Consider the following 20,588-nt stretch of genomic DNA (forward strand, 5'->3'; position numbering starts at 1 on the left):
CTGGAAAAATGTGCCAGATCAGCAAAAGTTCATGAGTTTCATAAGGCAATCGAAACACATCTTAACCATCTTCCTAACCTATATTTCCTCGTATAAAGCTTCTGGGTCATTCTCTCTCTCGCTCTCTCAGATAGTTTTAATTAGATTAACAATACCATGTGTGCCAAGTGCCAACGACTCAACACACAGTAATTGCTTTCTGGATCATTAGTCAGTGGCACGTTACACTGCAAACAAAAATGACTCCAAAACACGGGGCAAGGCACGCTTTATTAATGAGACACTACAAAACTTTACATTGGAAACGTGCATTCATTGCAATACTACAGGAAACACATAAATGAAGAGGAAGACTTCAAATTATACTACATAGCTGTAATGATTGAATCCCTGTGTAGATGAATAATAGATTTTCAAAGTAATACATCATAGGATAATTTGATTTTGTTCCCACCCAAGTGAAGTCCTTTCCTCAGCTGTATCTCCTAAGTTTATTCTGTAAAGGGTATGTACATTTTGTATGTGTGCAATGTTTCTATTTCTAAATACGTAAATCAAAAAATAAAATAAAAGTATGCAAAAAAACTCAAGTGGAGGTCAGAGAAGCATGTTTAAAAGACCATTTTTATTACATTGTCTTTGAAAATCTGTCTGTGGCTCCTCTTCAGTCATCTTCTAATGAGCGCTCATAAATGTTGCCTTGCCTCACGGAGAGCCTAAATAAGGGCATAAAATATTGTATCAGTGAGCCATTGTGATTTGACAATAGTAAAGAAGTGACTTGAATTGACAAGGATGATCAGGTAAACCTTCTGGATGGCATCCCTAGCAGGGTCATCCTGGAGAACCTTAGCCCTGTCCAAAGCTCTTTCAAAGTGGGCAACACCAGATTTAAAGTTGCCAAGCTTCACTAGGAGGGGACACATAAGGAAATGACTGTTAGGACCAGTTTAATGCTATGACCAAGATCAAGTAGACCAAGACGAATCACAGTCTCCATGAAATCAACACTCGTGTCCAAAGTTTCTATGAAATCAGCACTCGAGTCCAAAGTTTCTATGAAATCAACACTCGAGTCCAAAGTTTCTATGAAATCAACACTCGAGTCCAAAGTTTCTATGAAATCAGCACTCGAGTCCAAAGTTTCTATGAAATCAACACTCGAGTCCAAAGTTTCTATGAAATCAACACTCGAGTCCAAAGTTTCTATGAAATCAAAGTTCATGTCCCCAGGTTGTAATTCAAAAGAATCAGCATTGATCAGAATTGTACGGACATTTTCCCATTCAATCCCAAAAAGGTCAAGGGAAAGGGGATACCTAGTCAGTTGCACAACTGAAAGCATTCAACCGAAATGTGTCTTCCACATGTAACCCAACCCTTCTGAATCAGAGAGGTGCGGGGGGCTGCCTTAATCGACATCCACGGCATCGACGCCAGGGGAGCAGTTGTGGGGTTTTACTGCCTTGCTCAAGGGCAGAACGGCAGATTTTTCCACCATGCTGGTTCGGGGATTCCAAACAACACTGTACCAACACTCTAACCTCTAGGCTACCTGCCGCCCCTCAATGGAACCACAGTACATCAAAAATACATTTTATTCATTTGATCAAGCTCTTACATGAGATAATGCTATTTTCTTTAAGAATCTGTAAAGATTAACATAAAATACATGCCAGGGAGCCATTGCTATACACATTACAACTTATCAACGACTCATACAAGGGAAGGGTTCCTCCACACTTCTACCTGCACTTACTCTCGGACTGTGCTACCAACACACAGGCGTTCAGTTGCCACTTCTCATCAGCGATTTCATCGGCCACAGCGAGTGAGCGAACGCCGTAGTCCCGGGCCTCGGTGTGACGCTTCAGCTCCAGGTAGCAGCGGCCTATCTCATGGAACAGCCAGGTCCTCTCCAAACCGCCACTGGCCAGGGGGATCTTTTCCTCCCAGCTGAGAATGGAGAAGCAAATACACGAACACCGTGAATAGAATGACACAGTGAATCCATACATTAGGAGTCCTTTGTATTAAAGAAAACTATTTGCTTCATCACACAATCAAAACATATAAAAACACAGATGTGATGCCATATACTTTGAGTTTCCACTTACGCATCGATAGCCTGTGGGAACTTTCCTATTCTGGCGTACACTCGGCCAACATTATCAAGTGCCCTCGACTTTGCCTCTGGGAGTTTGCTGTTGGACAACAAAGAAAGTGAAAGAACACTGTTCAAAAAACAAGATGCAGTGTGTGAAAAGCACTTGATTTGAAATGTGGGTTGTTAGACAATCATATACTCTCCCCTACGTATTTATTATGTATTTTGACTCTATACGCCAGCATTTTGGACTTGAGATCAAATGTTTTATATGAGGAGACAGTACAGAATGTCACCTTTTATTTGAGATTATTTTCATACATATCTGTTTTAGCGTTTAGAAATGAAAGCACTTTATGTATCTAGTCCCCTCATTTGATGGTGTCAAGTATTTGGACAAATTCACTTAGTGTATTAAATGGAGTCAAAAATTGAGTATTTGGTCCCATATTCCTAGCATGCAATGACAACATCAAGCTTGTGACTCTACAAACTTGCTGGATGCATTTGCTGTTTGTTTTGATTGTGTTTTGGATTATGTTGTGCCCAAAAGAAATTAATGGTAAATAATGTATTGTGTCATTTTGGAATCACTTTGATTGTAAATAAGAACAAAGTTTCTGAACACTTCTACATTAATGTGAACGCTATCATGATTAAGGATAATCATGAATAATGATGAGTGAGAAAGATGTACAAAGATCATGCCCCCAATACATGCTAACCTCTCAACATAAGAGGGGAAGTTAGCATTTGATCTCCAAAATCCTGCCGTAGAGAGACAAATTAAACGTTTTAGCCTCACTATCAAAATAAATGCGTAGTTGAGTGTACCTTTCAGACTGAAATTAAGTGTCTACTCCACAGCACTCACCATTGTCTGGCAAGGTCCAAGTCCTTCAGATGGTTGTCTAGGGCTCTGTCCATTTTCCCCAGGTCAATCAGGGCATTTCCAATGCAGCTGTGAAGGTTCCCCAGCACCTCTTTCTTATTGGGAACCACCTCCTCTGACCAGCATTGAACTGACTTCAGGACCTCCCGAGCTTTCTTCAGGCTGCTCTCTGCATTGCCTGCAGTCAAAGCTTAGAGGGGGGGAACATCTGTTTACTATTTACCAGGATGTATTGATAAGCATCAAACTACCATATTCATCCCTGGGTCTGTTCTGTCTTACCTGCATCAATCTCTTCCAGGCTCTTGAGTACAAAACGGGTGGGATCAGAGGGAGGGTTCTGCCGGGTCTTGTTCCACTTCTGCTGCATGAGCTTGCGGTCTCTCTCCCGTGCGTAGATGGGCTTCTGCTGGCGCCAGAACTCAGTGCGTGTGTCCAGATAGGTGATGCAGTTGAGGATGAGGTCCTGCAGTCTCTCCCCATCCCGCATCTTACCTTTCACCAAGTCTGGAGGCCATTTATGACTTGGACTTTAATGGAATATTTGCTCTTTACCACACACTGGGCTCTGTAATTCATGCTGATAATAATGATTGTGTAAGGGAAATCAAAAGACACGTAGAGGAAAATTCTCCCGATAGGGTATGCGATAAATGAGCATCTTCCCAAGTGTGACAGTGTATTGATTGTGTACTGAAACTCAAAGGAAAGAGTGAAAATACAAGAACATGCTAAGTAAAAGATTTTTGGCTGCGCCACCTTCATCTTTCAGTAGCTTCTCTAGGTACTCCTTATCGCTGTAGAGCTCTCCCAGAAGCTGCTTGGCTGTCTTCTCACTCTTAGGCGTCTTCTGGTTCTGCTGCCTCATCTCCCTTCTCAGGGGGTGAATCAGCCCCTTCGGTCGTCCCTTCTTCACCTGCCAATCAACCCCACACACAGAATTCATCATGAGGATGACATACATGTCGAGGTGGGAGGAATTATGAAAAAGATGCAGCTTATCGTCTCAAGGCTTTACCATTGACTCACCTCATCGGCCTTGTGGAAGAAGGACAGGTCGCCCTTGTTTTCCAGTTTCACAGATGAGGGGCCTGAGGTGGTAGAAAGGTAAGATATTTAGAAAACCAGATGGAAAACTTACAAAAACGGCATTAATAAGAACAATGAGGTACTCAATCTGTTGGTCTCTTACAAAAATATTTTTTGACCCAGTACTTACTGCCCACAGAGTTGTCGATAGCCTCTTGGGCCTTCTGGATTCCCAGTCTAAATTCCTGCAGCTCTGGCCTCAGTTTGTGCCCCCTGTGGTAAAACACCAGGGCAAACTCAAAGTCTCCCATGGTGTATAAAGCTTCCGCTTTCTGATACAAACCCTGGGAAATGAGGAATACAAATAAATCAATGGATTTTGCTTGGGAAATGATGACTAATCAGAAACAACAGTGTGCCCTAGTGGTCATTGAAAATAAAAAAGCTTTAAAATTCAGTACAGTAGCTGGCCAACAGTGGGATCTGTTCCGTTCCAAACAAAACAGACAATAAAAAGCTTCCCTGAATAACACTGGCAGAGAGACAATACAATGAGAGCTACACAATAATGCCAAAGGCTGAAAATAGAACAGGGCTGAATAATGATGCCCAATGTTTAAATTGCACCTTGAAGAATTCTTTGTCCTCCTTGAGAGAGGCCTCTGCATCCCTCAATGCATTACCAGAATCTCCCATCTTTACATAACATTTGGATCTGGCAACCAGACAATTTTTGTCATCTGGCTGAAGAATCAATGCCTGAAAGAAATGTATGAACTGTCATTAGCTACACATACAAACTTGACATACATGTAGTGTAGACTTGAGTAGCAAAAAAGCCACCAGCCACCGACTGAGGAGACAGCCCAAACGACTTGGCAACCAGCACATGCGTTTTCGATTGACAGCTGAGTAACAGAAGAAATTGTCTAAATGCATATACACAGAGATTGCATTCAACCACAGCAAATTGATTATATGGTCATAGCTAAATAGCTAGCTATAAGTGGCTAAATGTTTATTGTTTAGCTATCATTAGAGCTACCCCACAGATATCATCTTTCCTACTAGTCCCTTCCTGGACACCCAAGATTTAGCATTACAAAAATCATGTGATCTAAGGTCATGATGTTTTGACTGCAGTCAACTGCAAGTTTCTTCTCATAACTTCATCCATCTCTTGCATTGTGGGAGGCTCTATTGCCAACCAATCATTCAGTTTTTTTTACATGACCAAAGACATGACTGAAACAGGAACCAACTGTGCCGTGATGTGAATGTGATGTTTGAGGCGCTCTCTCACTAATTGATTGTACAATGTACACACGTATGATTTCCGTTTGTGTTTAGGAGACATGTTTTTTTTTTAACATTATAATGAAAGCATTTTATAAACAATGGCAACACTGCCATGTTGATCTGAGCCTTGCTGTTGGAAAACCACATGTGTCCGACTTTTGGCTGTGTGATATACCTCCCCAGTCGGTTGCTTTATCCTTTACCACTCAAACACGCCCACTCTTTTCACCATGTCTCCCAGTGGGCGGTGCTATACATCATGGTGGGCGTGGGTTTCAAAGTGCAAAGACTATCCGATGAGCGTCCACGTTCAACCAGGAACCCTCCACCTGGGACCTCTTTCGTACATTTCAGCCAGACTCGACCCTCGGGACCCAAGGGGTGCACGTATTGGTTTTTGCCCTAGCACAACACAGCTGATTCAAATAATCAACTCATCATCAAGCTTTCATTATTTGAATCAGCTATGTAGTGCTAGGGCAAAAAACAAAATGTGCAACCCTCGGGTTTACAATTGCACTTTCATATCAGTACATCATTTCGCTGTATTTGAACTAACGATAGCTACCAGTGGAGGCTGGTGGGAGGAGCTATAGGAGAATGGGCTCATTGTAATGGCTGGAATGGAATAAATTAAACGGTATCAAACATATCAAACATATGGAAACCACATTTGACTCTGTTCCACTGATTCCAATCCAGCCATTACTCAGAGACTGTCCTCATATAGCTCCTCCCACCAGCCTCCACTGCTAGCTTCCAAGTGGTAGTGTGTAACAGTGTGAACAGTGTGTAAATTAACGTCACATTTTGCTTGCTAGCCAAACAACAACGTCAATGCCACTATCAAGACAATATACTATGAAATATATGAAACTGATCATGAGTAGATTTAATTTCACTACGATTGGTAGGTCAACATGCAATAATACCTGTATACTGTCTCTCACTGAGATTAATAATTTGCATTGCTGGCTTCATTAAAAACAGTTAATCTGATGGATTTTGGATGTCCTTGGTCTTTTTTTACATGAGGCCACCTTTAGCCTATTATCCTGGAGGCATACTTACACACCCTGTGTCATTACTTTGCGTGAATGATATCTCTCAACTTTAAACCAGGGTCAGCATTATGGGCGGGCCTTAGGGGGCCTGGTCGCCCTACCATACCTCCTTGCCCATCATCCAAATAAAAAAAATGTGAATGGGGGAGGATGGCCGTGAGGTGTAATGGCGGTGGGGCAAGTGAAGCATGGCAAAAATGTTGGACGAAGGGACGAGAGGTCAGAAAAGAGATATTGGGGGTAACAGATGTTACTGTTGAAATGGTTGTTGACATGCTGAACAATCCTAAAGGTGGAGTGTTTCAACAGGATATAGATCAAGTTTAATGGGATTGGGGTGTGGTAAAAGTTAGGGATTTATTTGGTTTTGAATTTTATGTTCATGGTAGTGCAGAATAGGGACAGATCATGATTGATCGTACATTCCAGCACAGTAGGTGCACTTTAAACGTTTGTTTGCGGACCATCATCATATTATATCGAAGAAGAAGAAGTGTAATGGCGACTGTTAAGAGTTTCTTGAGTCGACGCTACATGGCGGAACATTTAAGATACCGCGCACCACACGTCTTGGGACAAGAACTTTGATTTTCTATGCTCTCCAGAGCTGAGGGCTGTTGAAATGAGTGATAACTGGGGTGGTGTTAAATGTTGAGAAACAACTGAAATTGAAGATTCCCAGTGCCTGTGACACCTGCCGTTTGGTGTGACGCAGACCCGGTGGAGAGCGTGGTGAAACAGAGAAGATACTGTCTGTCCTGCTGAGTTTTGATGCAGAGTCTTTACCAGACAATATCAAGTTAGGAGGTGTCAGGTATCCTGTGGGAGCTTTGGTCCCGACCCCTAGTTTGGTAACAGCTGCTGTACAGTAACCTAATAAACATCTGCATTTTGAAACAGTCTTTTTTTAAATCGAATTATAATATATTTTATTAACAAAAACACAAAGATGTTGATGAAAAAGTACTGTAGATGCTGTTTTTCATTTTTTAGAATACTGGGCTTACAGTAGTAATGGATGTGAGTTACAGTTCACACCTCGATGAGAAATTAAATTGGACAATAGCTAGCCGAAACGCTCATAACAGCTAATTGGTGCTGGAAACTAATTTGAATGATTGTATAGAAACACACACGCCACATAACAAACAGTGACCTTATAACAAAATAATCTATATTGTAAACTGCCTCAATGGCACCCTATCAAATAGAAATGAGTTTATATGAAAATATGGCTTAACATCTTTATTTACCACAGTGTGAAACTGAAGTTTATAAAAAATACAGTTTGCTGCCCATTAGAAAGAAAAGAAGGCGACTAATTTATTCTAGATAATCGTTAATTCAGTTAAACCCATAAAACGGTCGACAACGTGGCCTTATTTTGAAGTCTTACTGTTGGTCCGCAGTATTTCTTTCAGGCTGGAGTAGATGTGCTCAAAAATGCCCTCTGGTGGTCTGAATGAGCATTAACGGCAACAATGGCTGACAGTAAAATACTATGGTTTCACACACTTTAAAAGGTGCCTTACCATACCGCACTGCAGCACAATGCAACTACTAAATTAGGACCCACTTCACATTATATACGCAGCAGTGCCGGTTTGTGCCGTTGAAGATTATGGAGGATTTTGTTTTATGACCATGGCCTTATTTCTATTATAGCATATTCGATGACTCTCATTCATATTCCCATTCACCCAGCTCAATGTAACATCAATAGGTGTAGGCTACTACATGTTACTCAAATTTGCCAAATACCAATCAAGAGATTGCTACAACCTATAGCCTAGAAATGAAAGTTTATATTGTATGTGCACAATCCACAATCCAATCCCAAGTGCACAATCATGCATCACAGTGTACAGCAAGTAGTTTAGCAGTTAAACCGGTGGGTCCCGGTGTCAATACATTTATAAAACCAAAAGCTTACATTGACTTGGAAGAGTTGCAGTGTTAGATAGCCTTAGCCAGCTAGCTAACATAGTAAACATTCCTCTCTGTTTGAGTCAGGATATTTGGGTAGGCTAAATTAGCTGCATTAGCTAAGTGAAAGATAGACTAAGAAGAAGAAAAAAAATACAACGAAATGTAGCTAGCTCGCTCTCTCTATCTATGCTGCTTCAACTATTGCCTTTCTTTCTGAGTCAACTACTCACTGCACTTTATGCACTGCAGTGCTAGCTAACTGTAGCTTATGCTTTCAGTACTAAATCAATTATCGGATCCTTTGATTAGATGTAAAAGTTGTTAGTTCATACTGCAATAGCTCTGATAGGTTGGAGGACGTACTCCAGGTGTAGTCATAACTACTGCGAATGTCTATGGAATGGGGTGAGAACCACGAGCCTCCTAGGTTTGGAATTATTGAAGTTTTGAATTACCCAACGAAAACGTGCAACTGCGACTCACACGGGCCATTGTTTATTTGAAAAGAATATGGCCCTTTATAATGTCCACTTATGTACATATGCTGTATATAGCATCTTAACATTTTAAAACAAAATAGATAAATCATTTGTCCAGCCTTTGCTGCTACGCTTGCAGATGTGCATAATATGCTGCGACCCTAATCAAAAAGTATTTAACAACTCCAAATAACAATACCTTAGCTATAGGTTGTAAAATGTAAACTTAAAACATGTTTTTCATTGAATGAAACATACATTTTATGGGTGAACACATTATAGTTTCATTGCATTGACATTCCCAGCATTAGTTAAGTCTGTTTTTGTTCAAAATATTAAGTTATTGAAACTGAAACAGTGCATCCCGAATTAATGGCAGCAGAAAACAATGTACCAGGCCAGCTGTGATTTACAACCTGATAGCAAAATGTTTTGGACTACCAAGAAATGTTTTGGTGAATTATATTAATCATGCATTGAACTGCATCCATCTATTCTCCCAAAAATGCCTTACTTTACTTCATGGAATTTTGAGTCAAATAGAACCAATTTTAAAACCTCTTATAAAGTTGGTTTTGAAGCATAAACTGGGAATTTGATGTTTTACTGATATTATGATTGCCCATTTGTTTCATATCTGCAAAGTAGTTAAAATGCTGTCAGTTCCACTTTAAATACTTCAAAATCAATTAATTATACAGTATTTGGTTCTCTGAGCTTAACACCATTTAGCACAAAATAAAGACAACTGTGACCTGTAATATTTTTTTAAAATATGTGCCAGAAATATATTTGTGCCTCTTTTTCCAAGAAGAAGCGTAGTGATTGGATCAGATGTTATCAGAGAATAAAGAGTTGATAGCCTAAACATTGTGGCCATTTGGGTACCTCTGGTGGTTTAGCCATCTATCAAAGTTTTGTTTACAATTTTGTGTAAGAAATATTATAGAAATGTGAATACTGAATGTGTTATGATGAGAAGGAATTCAAGGAAACAGCCAACAGACCTAGAAATTTATTTCAATACATTTTATTTGCAATGTCCAGCAATGAAATATGGTATGAAACAACAGATTTACATCAGTGTGTTTTCTTTTATCATTCAGTATGTTTATATATTGTCATCTTTACAGTACAACCAATAAATATATAAAGCACTTCCTAAATAGCACTGAGCCATAAAAATGCATTAACATTTTATTTTCTTTGTTTTTATAATTTTACCCCGTTTTCTCCCCAATTTCATGGTATCCAATTGTTTTAGTAGCTACTATCTTGTCTCATCGCTACAACTCCCGTACGGGCTCGGGAGAGACGAAGGTTGAAAGTCATGCGTCCTCCGATACACAACCCAACCAGGCCGCACTGCTTCTTAACACAGCGCCATTCAACCCGGAAGCCAACCGCACCAATGTGTCGGAGGAAACACCGTGCACCTGGCAACCTTGGTTAGCACGCACTGCGCCCGGCCCGCCACAGGAGTCGCTGGTGCGCGATGAGAAAAGGATTTCCCTACCGGCCAGACCCTCCCTAACCCGGACGACGCTAGGCCAATTGTGCGTCGCCCCACGGACCTCCCGGTCACGGCCGGTTACGACAGAGCCTGGGCGCGAACCCAGTCTCTGGTTCGCGGGAGGCTATGCATTAACCCGGGAGGCTATGCATTAACATTTTAACCAGTAGAAATAAGTACAAGTACAAAGTATTTCCTGAATAGCAAATTGTATTCAGTGATAATTATACATTTTGAAAAGTCCTTTATACAAGTCCCTCACTTTAGTCAATCTCTTCAATGGTTGGGCCTTGGGAGCTGACACCAGAGCTGGTCCGTGCCTGATCTCCACAGCAACCTGTAGGCATCCCTCCCTGCTGGTATAGCTTGGTAATGATAGGCTGGCATACTTTTTCCAGCTCCTTTAACTGATGCTCATACTCCTCTTTGTCGCCTTGCTGGTTGTTCTCCAACCAGGAAATGGTCTGGTCGCACCTGTCTATCACTTTCTTTTTGTCATCCTCGCTGATCTTGCCTTTCATGTTGTCGTCCTCCACGCTGCTCTTCATATTGAAGGCGTATGACTCCAGGGAGTTCTTGGCTGCAATCTTCTCCCTCTGTGCGTCATCCTCAGCTTTGTATTTGTCAGCGTCCTGCACCATCCTCTCAATATCCTCTTTGCTGAGCCGGCCCTTGTCGTTGGTGATGGTGATCTTGTTCTCTTTGCCCGTGCTCTTGTCCACCGCTGCTACGTTCAGAATGCCGTTGGCGTCGATGTCAAAGGTCACCTCGATCTGAGGGACTCCTCGTGGGGAAGGGGGGATCCCAGAGAGCTCAAACTTCCCCAGGAGGTTGTTGTCCTTGGTCATGGCTCTCTCTCCCTCGTAGACCTGGATCATGACCCCGGGCTGGTTGTCGGAGTAAGTGGTGAAGGTCTGGGTCTGTTTGGATGGGATGGTGGTGTTGCGTTTGATCAAGGTGGTCATGACACCTCCGGCGGTTTCGATGCCCAGGGACAGGGGAGCCACATCCAGCAGCAGCAGGTCCTGGACGTTCTCAGACTTGTCGCCAGATAAGATGGCCGCCTGGATGGCAGCGCCATAGGCCACCGCCTCGTCTGGGTTGATGCTCTTGTTTAGCTCTCGGCCGTTGAAAAAGTCCTGTAGGAGCTTCTGGACCTTGGGGATCCGGGTGGAGCCTCCGACCAGGACGATGTCGTGGATTTGGGCCTTGTCCATCTTGGCATCCCTGAGGGCTTTCTCCACAGGCTCCAGTGTTCCCCTGAAGAGGTCAGAACACATCTCCTCAAAACGAGCCCTGGTGATGGAGGTGTAGAAGTCGATGCCCTCAAAGAGGGAGTCAATCTCAATGCTGGCCTGGGAGCTGGAGGACAGCGTTCTCTTGGCCCTCTCGCAGGCTGTCCTCAGTCTCCTCAGAGCCCGCTTGTTCTGGCTGATGTCCTTCTTGTGTTTCCTCTTGAACTCCTCCACAAAGTGACTGACCAGGCGGTTATCAAAGTCCTCCCCGCCCAGGTGAGTGTCTCCAGCTGTGGCCTTCACCTCAAAAATCCCATCCTCGATGGTCAGGATGGACACGTCGAAGGTGCCCCCACCCAGATCAAAAATCAGGACGTTGCGTTCCCTGGACTTGCCTTTGTCCATGCCGTAAGCGATGGCTGCCGCCGTGGGCTCGTTGATGATCCTCAGCACATTCAGCCCAGCGATCACTCCAGCGTCCTTAGTGGCCTGTCTCTGTGAATCGTTGAAGTAGGCAGGGACTGTGATGACTGCATTGGACACCTTCTGGCCCAGGTAAGCCTCAGCGATCTCCCTCATCTTCACCAGGACCATGGAGGAGATCTCCTCTGGGTTGAAGGATTTGTTCTCACCTTTGTAATCGACCTGAACTTTAGGCTTTCCTCCGTCGCTGACCACCTTGAAGGGCCAGTGCTTCATGTCAGCTTGCACGACCTGATCGTTGAACTTTCGGCCAATCAGGCGTTTGGCGTCGAAAACGGTGTTGTTGGGGTTCATGGCCACCTGGTTCTTTGCTGCGTCTCCGATGAGTCTCTCATTGTCTGTGAAGGCCACATAGCTGGGCGTGGTCCTGTTGCCCTGGTCGTTGGCGATGATCTCCACTTTGCCATGCTGGAACACCCCTACACAGGAGTAGGTGGTGCCCAGGTCAATGCCGATAGACGGGCCTTTAGCTGATGACATCTTGATGGTTTGGAGTTAGTTGCCTACAAAATAATGAAATATTTTAGAAATTGATATTATTCTACGAAAACCTAGGTGCAAGTAATGTCAATGTCAAGTACAGAGATGTTATCCTAAATATACTTGAATAACAACCAGACCTGGGTTCAAATACATTAATTTTAAAATACACTTGTCTGTGTATTTGTGTATTTTCAAATACATGCCAATTCTTTCCAAATATATTTCCAAACGCATTCCAATATTCAACTATTTACATTTCAAAATGTACTGGTATTTGAAAGTCCTTGAAAAACAATAATACACATTTGAACCCAGGTCTGATAACAACACTGTTGTCAATGTTTGTGTTATATATTAGTGTTATACACTAATACTGGCCAGGCACATATTCAGTGGAGTTGAACAAAGGCAATGGCAGACACAATCATTTCTGCTAATCTATTACAGAAAAACTATTTTCACAACAGGCCTACATTTTTTTCTATGAACACTACTGAATAATATTGTATTATCTTCACAGAATTAGAGCAGAATTTCTTAAAAACGAAGAAATAACTCATTATAATATGCTACAAAAAAAACAAAAATTGTCCTAGTCTGTCCAATGAAATAACATAATCAATGGATGACTATTATATCTTTATATTATTTCTTTATTAGTTAACCAAATATTCTGGCATAATGTTACAGCTAAATCGGCTATGTCGACACAACCAACATAGCTTCATTTTCTATTTCTATCAAGTTTATAACTGTCATGGTCATTATGAAAATAGGGTACTGAATTAATCTTTTTACTTACAGTTTATGAATGTAGAGGTCTTTCGAACGTGGCTCTTCTCTTTTCTTGCTTTCTTTTCCCTTTAGTATTCTCGTCGGGTCGATGATTGAATCTGAATGTACTTCACCAGAATATATACCATCCCCATTGCCTAAAAAGAAATAACTTACGATTTCTAGACATTTCTCGAACGCTCGGACTACATTGCCCAATGAGAGCGCAGCATTCCTGCGCAATGACGCACCTGCGAGGCGCATGTATTGCACGCGCAGGAAAAGAAAGTTCTCGTCTTTCCAGAGCTTTCGAGAGGCGCGGAGACCTGTCTAGAACGCACACACACAGCACACAAATGATGAAACCATTATTTGTCTTGATTAAAATAATCAAAACAGTTAATGATTCAAATTTCAACACAAATGGAATAGCATGCGGTTCAACCTTATTCAGTCGACGTTTCAGTCTATCGGTAACACTGCAGCTCCTCAACAGTTCACGAGATGTCAGTCTATATTTTTTTGTCTCACTAATGAATAATAGATATGTATTGTAAGACACTTGAGTGCCCATAGGCATACAAGCAACTCACCACAAGTTAATGTGCCTCCAGGGAAGATCCTTTTTTTTGTATTAAAGCCAGAGTATTTAAGATATCCAGTATTCATTTTTAAATGAAAGACAAATGATGAACACACCGGCTAATCCTTCTCTATTCTATTCAATGCTATTCTGTTCTATACCATTCTAGTCTAGCCTATTCCTTACTGATGGCCCATTAGTTCACATTTGCTTACCACAAACAAGATATCCCCATTATGGGGATATCTTGCTTATGCTAAGCAAATGTGAACTGCTTGTGACATTCTCCTGTGAATTTTAATGACAAAAAACACAAATGGTAGCTAAAGTATTTGCGAATACACTTGGAAAGTATTCAGACCCGTTGACTTTTTCCACATTTTGTCACGTTACAGCCTTATTATAAAATTGATTAAATTATATTTTTTAATCAATCAACACACAATACCTCATAATGACAAAGCGAAAACAGGTTTTTAGAAATTGACACATATTTATTAAAAATAAAAAACAGAAATACATTATTTACATAACAATTCAGACCCAGATACTTATCAGACTTCGAAATTGAGCTCAGGTTCATCCTGTTTCCATTGATCATCCTTGAGATGTTTCTACAACTTGGTTGGAGTCCACCTGTGGTAAATTCAATTGATTAGACATGGTTTGGAAAGGCACACACCTTTTTCTATAAGGTCCCACAGTTGACAGTGCATGTCAGAAAAAAACCAAGCCAAGAGGTCGAAGGAATTGTCCTTAGAGCTCCGAGACAGGATTGTGTCGAGGCACAGATCTGGGGAAGGGTAGCAAAAAATGTCTGCAGCATTGAAGGTTCCCTAGAACACAGTGGCCTCCATCATTCTTAAATGGAAGAAGTTTGGAACCACCAAGACTCTTCCTAGAGCTGGCCGCCTGGCCAAACTGAGCAATCGGGGGAGAAGAGCCTTTGTCAAGGAGGTGACAAGAACTGATGGTCACTCTGACAGAGCTCCAGAGTGGCAATGGGAGAACCTTCCAGAAGGACAACAATCTCTGCAGCATTCCACCAATCAGGCCTTTATGGTAGAGTGGCAAGATGGAAGCCACTCCTCAGTATAAGGCACATTACAGCCTGCTTGGAGTTTGCCAAAAGGCACCTAATGGACTCTCAGACCATGAGAAACAAGATTGTCTGGTCTGATGAAACCAAGATTGTACTTTTTTGCCTGAATGCCAAGCGTCTCGTCTGGATCGAGGGAAAGACGAACGGAGCAAAGTACAGAGATGAAAACCTGCTCCAGAGCGCTCAGGACCTCAGACTGGGGTGACAGTTCACTTTCCAACAGGTCAACGACCCTAAGTACAAGGCCAAGACAGCGCAGGAGTGGCTTCGGGACAAGTATCTGAATGTCCTTGAGTGGCCCAGCCAGAGCCCGGACTTTAACCCGATCGAACATTTCTGGAAAGAATTGAAAATAGCTTTGCAGTGATGCTCCCCATCCAACCTGACAGAGCTTTATAAATTTGCTTAAATAAAAAAAAAACAGTTTTTGCTTTGTCATTATGGGGTACTGTGTGTAGATTGATGAGGGGAAAAAACAATTGAATCCATTTTAGAATAAGGCTGTAACGTAACAAAATGTGTAAAAAGTCAAGGGGTCTGAATACTTTCCGAATTGTAAACATAATTCCCATGTAGCAGTAGCTAGTTGCATTTATAAATACATCAATATGAGAGGTATTTATTGCTCACAAAATTCACAGATGGTGGTGATTGCAACCTTTCAAAAATATTTTGTGGCCCTCCGTCTATCATGGAAACATGATACAAATATATACTCCGTTCATAACCAAGTGGGAGATGGGAATTGACCAATTATGAAGTAGAGTCATACAGCACCTGCCCGCACCCGCTGGCTTTCTGTCTGACTCGCTATCGCAACAATTTCAAAGATTTTACTGAGTTACAGTTCATATAAGGAAATCAGTCAATTGAAATAAATAAATTAGAACCTAATCTATGGATTTCACATGACTGGGAAGGGGTGCAGCCATGGGTGGGCATAGGCCCACCCACTGGGGAGCCAGGTCCAGCCAATCAGAATGAGTTTTTCCCCATAAAAGGGCTTTATTACAGACAGAAATACTAATTGGCACCCTCCCCACACCCCCTCAGACGATCTTACAGGTGAATTAGCTGGATGTGGAGGTCCTGGGCTGGTGTGGTTACATGTGGTTTACAGTTGTGAGGCCGGTTGGACGTACTGCCAAATTCTCTACATCGTCGTTGGAGGCAGCTTGGTGGACAATCCTGCAGTCAGCATGCCAACTGTACGCTCCCTCAAAACTTGAATACATCTGTGGCATTGTATTGTGTGACAAAACTGCACATTTTAAAGTGGCCATTGGTTGAGCGCCCTCCACTTTTTTCCACTATCAATATTTATTTACACACACTGTATTAAATTATAGTCTAATCCTATTTAAGTACATTTCCTTGGAAAGATAACTGCCACGTGATTTTCAACCCATGCAATAGGCAGCCTACTCTATTTCAATGAGACCACACATATACTAGGCGCACTTGAACTCGCAATGCCCGACTAGGAGAGGAAGGCCACTGAAGTTGAAGCAGCTATTTTTTTTTACATTAAAAAAAAAATGTTGACCGGGAGACAATGATCTCTGTTGGGACCAAGATAATTGCGGCCTCCAATTCGTGGCGTTCCTGCATGTAGACATTCCCATATCTGCAGAAACCCCTCTTTATAATTATATTGGTCAACTTTTAAGCTAGGAGACGGAAGGTGGGCCAGTACAGTAGGTTGGACGCACAATACGGTTGGATGCCAGCTGCCGATAAACCCCGCAGAAGAAGGTGCGGCAATGGTAGCTAGCTGGCCATACACCAGTAGACCGTGTCCTTCGTCCCTGCCTGTTGGGCACTGTTTTCTCGCAGTTCTGTTAACAACGGTGAGGGCAGGTGTTTGGGAGCGAAGGACACTGTTATTTGAGCAAGATAGTCCGGTACATAGCAGGTGGGAGGCGGGGGTGACACCGTGTGCTATCTAGCTAGCTAACTAGCATGTGGTGAACTTAACTAGCAAGCTAGCTGTGCTAGTGGGAGGCGGGGACTACAGGTAGACAGTGTCTTTTGCCCCCGCCTGTCGGGAATGGTTTTCTCCAGTACACGGCAGACAGGGGCGACACTGTGTGCTAGCTAACTACCACATGATGTTGGTCCCGCCTGCTGCAGCTGTTATTGCGGGTGTAGCGAAATGCTTGTGTTTCTAGCTCCAACGGTGCAGTAATATCTAACAAGTAACATCTAACAATTTCACAACAATATACACAATACACACAAATCTAAAGTAAAGGAATGGAATTAAGAATATATAAATGTCAGAGCGGCATAGACTAAAATACAGTAGAATAGAATATATACACGAGATGAGTAATGAAAAATATGTAAACATTATTAAAGTGACTTGTGTTACATTAGTGGCCAATGATCTGAAGTCTGTATATAGAGCAGCAGCCTCTAATGTGCTAGTGATTGCTGTTTAGCAGTCTGATGGCCTTGAGATAGAAGCTGTTTATCAGTCTCTTGGTCCCAGCTTTGATGCACTTGTACTGACCTCGCTTTATGGATGATAGCAGGGTGAACAGGCAGTGGCTCGGGTTGTTGTTGTCCTTGATGATCTTTTTGGCCTTACTGTGACATCGGGTGCTGTAGGTGTCCCGGAGGGAATGTAGTTAGCCCCCGGTGATGCGTTGGGTAGAATGCACCACCCTCTCGAGAGCCCTGCGGTTGCGGGCGGTGGAGTTGCCATACCAGGCGATGTTACAGCCTGACAAGATGCTCTCAATTGTGCATCTGTAAAAGTTTGTGAGAGTTTTCGGTGCCAAGCTACATTTCTTCAGCCTCCTGTGGTTGAAGAGGCGCTGTTGCTCCTTCTTCACCACACTGTCTTTGTGTGGGTGGACCATTTCAGTCTGTCAGTGATGTGTACGCCGAGGAACTCCACCTTCTCCACTGCGGTCCCGTCGATGTGGATAGGGGGTGCTCCTTCTGCAGTTTCCTGAAGTTCACGATCAGCTCCTTTGTTTTGTAGATGTTGAGTGAGAGGTTATTTTCCAGCACCACACCCCCAGGGCCCTCACCTCCTTCCTGTAGGCTGTCTCGTCATTGTTGGTAATCAGGCCTACTACTGTTATGTCGTCTGCAAACTTGATGATTGGAGGCGTGCGTGGCCACGCAGTCATGGGTGAACAGGGGGTACAGGAGGGGGCTGAGCACGCATCCTTGTGGGGCCCCAGTGTTGAGGATCAGCGAAGTGGAGGTGTTGTTTCCTACCTTCAACTGGGGGCGGCCCGTCAGGAAGTCCAGGACCCTGTTGCACAGGGCGGGGTTCAGACCCAGGGCCTCAAGCTTAATAATGAGCTTGAAGGGTACTATGGTGTTGAATACTGAGCTATTGTCAATGAACAGCATTCTTACATAAGTATTCCTCTTGTCCAGATGGGATAGGGCAGTGTGATAGTGATTGCATCATCTGTGCATCGTCTGTGGATCTATTGGGGCGGTAAACAAATTGAAGTGGGCCTAGGGTGTCAGGTAAGGTAGAAGTGATATGATCCTTGACTAGTCTCTCAAAGCACTTCATGATGACAGAAGGGAGTGCTACGGGGCGATAGTCATTTAGTTCAGTTTTCTTGCTTGGGTACAGAAACAATGGTGGCCATCTCGAAGCACGTGGGGATAGCAGACTGGGATGGGGAGAGATTGAATATGTCTGTAAACACTCCAGCCAGCTGGTCTGCGCATGCTCCGAGGATGTGGCTAGGGAGGTAATACGGTCGGCATTTGATTGTGAGGTATTCTAGGTCAGGTGAACTAAAGGACTTGAGTTCCTGTACGTTATCACAATCACACCATGAGTAGTTAATCATGAAACATACACCCCAGCCCTCCTTTTTTCCCCCCGGAGAGATATGTATTCCTGTCTGTGCGATGAACTGAGAACCCAACTGGCTGTATGGACTCACACAGTGTATCCCGAGAGAGCCATGTTTCCGTGAAACAGGGTACGTTACAATCCCTGATGTCTCTTTGGAAGGAAATCCGCACCCTGAGCTCATCAACTTTATTATCCAGAGACTGAACATTAGCGAGTAATATACTCATAAGCAGTGGGTGGTGTGCACACCTCCTGAGTTGGACTAGAAGTCCACTCGTTATGCCTCTTTTCCGCCGGTGGTGTTTTGGATCAACCTCTGGAATCAGTTAAATTGCCCTGGAGGGTACGAACAAAGGATCCGATTCGGGAAAGCCATATTGCTGGTCGTAATGCTGGTGAGTTACCACCGCTCTAATCTCCAAAAGCTCTTCCCAGCTGTATGTAATAACACAAAAACATTCTGGGCTAATAATTCAAGAAATAACACGTAAAAAAAATATATATACTGCAAAACTGCCAAGGGGCTAGAAGCACAGCTGGCCTTTTTTTTATGAATTCCATTTTGTTGTGGCTAATGTCAGCTAGGTTAGGGTTATGGTTAGGTTAAATGGTTATGGGGAGGGTTAGTTAACATGCTAAATAGTTGCAAAGTGGCTCAAAAGTAGTGAATAGTTGAATTTCATAATTAGCTAAAATGCTCAAGTTGTCCATGATGAGGTTTGAACATGCAACCATTGGGTTCCTAGACGTTCCCGTTATAAGCCTATCCACCATCCCTTAAGTAACCTTACCAAACCTAAAATCAATTTTGAGTGTCACGGATTTACGTTTACTATGTTACGTCTAGTCTATGAGAACAGGCTAATGTGTGCAGCCCTCTATGGCGAAGTTGTAAATAGTAGTCGGATGCGATCACGTGCTTTGAACTCGTTGAGAAACGCTGATTGGCTAATGACCAACAACCTGCATAAACCATATACTAAAAGTACAGCGATCATGCTTGTAAAAACATTATATGGTTTAACAACCATATTAATACATTTCTTTTATAAATTGACTTGTTGTAGCATTCAACTGCCGAAAATGTCCTTAATAGGTGACGTGAGAGCCGGAGCGCAGGCTGATTGACGAGGTTCCCACTAGTAAAATGGTTAGCTTCCAGTTGGAGGGGTGTTCCAAGCGATTTTTTTTCTAGTCGTATGTGGTAAATCCACATTTAGCACTTGGTTACGAACGAAGCAATACAATAGTCATCACTGTACCTATTCCTGCTTCCACCCTCTTCCTACTTCTGCCAATCCTCTCTCCCACTAAAGTTAGCTAGCTAGCTAACTTTACTAGCTACTGTAGCTGCTAGTTAACAACACACAGAGTAAAGTTAAAGCCATACCGTTGAGTAGCTTTCAATGGCTTTGACATACTCTCCTTTCTGGTACAACTGGTCCCCCTCGGCCATGTAAGTAGAAAATGTGCTTTTGGGTCCTTGGTCTCCTTCATTGTCAGACATGTTTGCAACAAAGTCCCAGTGGTATCCTAGCAACCAACATAAGTCTCTCGATGGGTCATTCTTTGTCGTCACTAGTTACCACATCCACAAATGCGTAAAACCCAGCCTATTTCTACAATTTATATTCTTAAAACTTTATTTTAAACCTAACCACACTGTTAATATTTTGTCTAACTCTAACCTTGAACAGTAACATATGCATAGGATTTTTTACTCATTCACCACCTGCCATCTCTCCAAAACGCCACAAAGTCTGTCTTGCATCCCAAAA

The 20,588-nt window shown here is 42.7% G+C and overlaps 2 protein-coding genes across 4 annotated transcripts; both read right to left on the reverse strand.

Moving 5' to 3' along the window:
* Window positions 1-251: 251 nt before the first annotated feature.
* odad4 (outer dynein arm docking complex subunit 4) lies at window positions 252-20,371 on the reverse strand. Of its 3 annotated transcripts, none has more exons than XM_035755463.2 (11): window positions 20,201-20,368; window positions 4,656-4,787; window positions 4,219-4,372; window positions 4,029-4,090; window positions 3,759-3,915; window positions 3,282-3,506; window positions 2,982-3,189; window positions 2,118-2,204; window positions 1,760-1,956; window positions 810-910; window positions 252-716 (listed from the first exon to the last, which is right to left on the reverse strand). In XM_035755463.2, exons 1-11 carry the CDS (start codon window positions 20,315-20,317, stop codon window positions 687-689), a joined length of 1,470 nt encoding a protein of 489 aa, XP_035611356.1. In that variant the 5' UTR covers window positions 20,318-20,368; the 3' UTR covers window positions 252-686. The 3 variants fall into 3 exon arrangements, with proteins under 3 accessions (XP_035611356.1, XP_052374664.1, XP_035611357.1); XM_052518704.1 differs by lacking the exon at window positions 20,201-20,368 and adding an exon at window positions 8,325-8,343; XM_035755464.2 differs by lacking the exon at window positions 810-910 and having other exon boundaries at window positions 20,201-20,371.
* Window positions 9,814-13,512, reverse strand: LOC118370457 (heat shock 70 kDa protein-like). The gene is made up of 2 exons (XM_035755459.2): window positions 13,316-13,512; window positions 9,814-12,533 (listed from the first exon to the last, which is right to left on the reverse strand). The coding sequence occupies exon 2, from the start codon at window positions 12,508-12,510 to the stop codon at window positions 10,576-10,578; it is 1,935 nt and encodes a 644-aa protein (XP_035611352.1). The 5' UTR covers window positions 12,511-12,533; window positions 13,316-13,512; the 3' UTR covers window positions 9,814-10,575.
* Window positions 20,372-20,588: the final 217 nt, after the last annotated feature.

This window comes from Oncorhynchus keta, chromosome 5, assembly GCF_023373465.1.
Source record: "Oncorhynchus keta strain PuntledgeMale-10-30-2019 chromosome 5, Oket_V2, whole genome shotgun sequence".
Classification (NCBI taxonomy): Eukaryota; Metazoa; Chordata; class Actinopteri; order Salmoniformes; family Salmonidae; genus Oncorhynchus; species Oncorhynchus keta.

Coding starts and splice junctions, on each gene's coding strand:
- LOC118370457 (XM_035755459.2), bottom strand. CDS start 12,510: ATGTCATCAGCTAAAGGCCCGTCTATCGGCATTGACCTGGGCACCACC.
- odad4 (XM_035755463.2), bottom strand. CDS start 20,317: ATGTCTGACAATGAAGGAGACCAAGGACCCAAAAGCACATTTTCTACT. Junction 4,091..4,218: donor TATCGACAACTCTGTGGGCA/GTAAGTACTGGG, acceptor CTACCACCTCAG/GCCCCTCATCTGTGAAACTG. Junction 1,957..2,117: donor TTCCCACAGGCTATCGATGC/GTAAGTGGAAAC, acceptor CTCCATTCTCAG/CTGGGAGGAAAAGATCCCCC.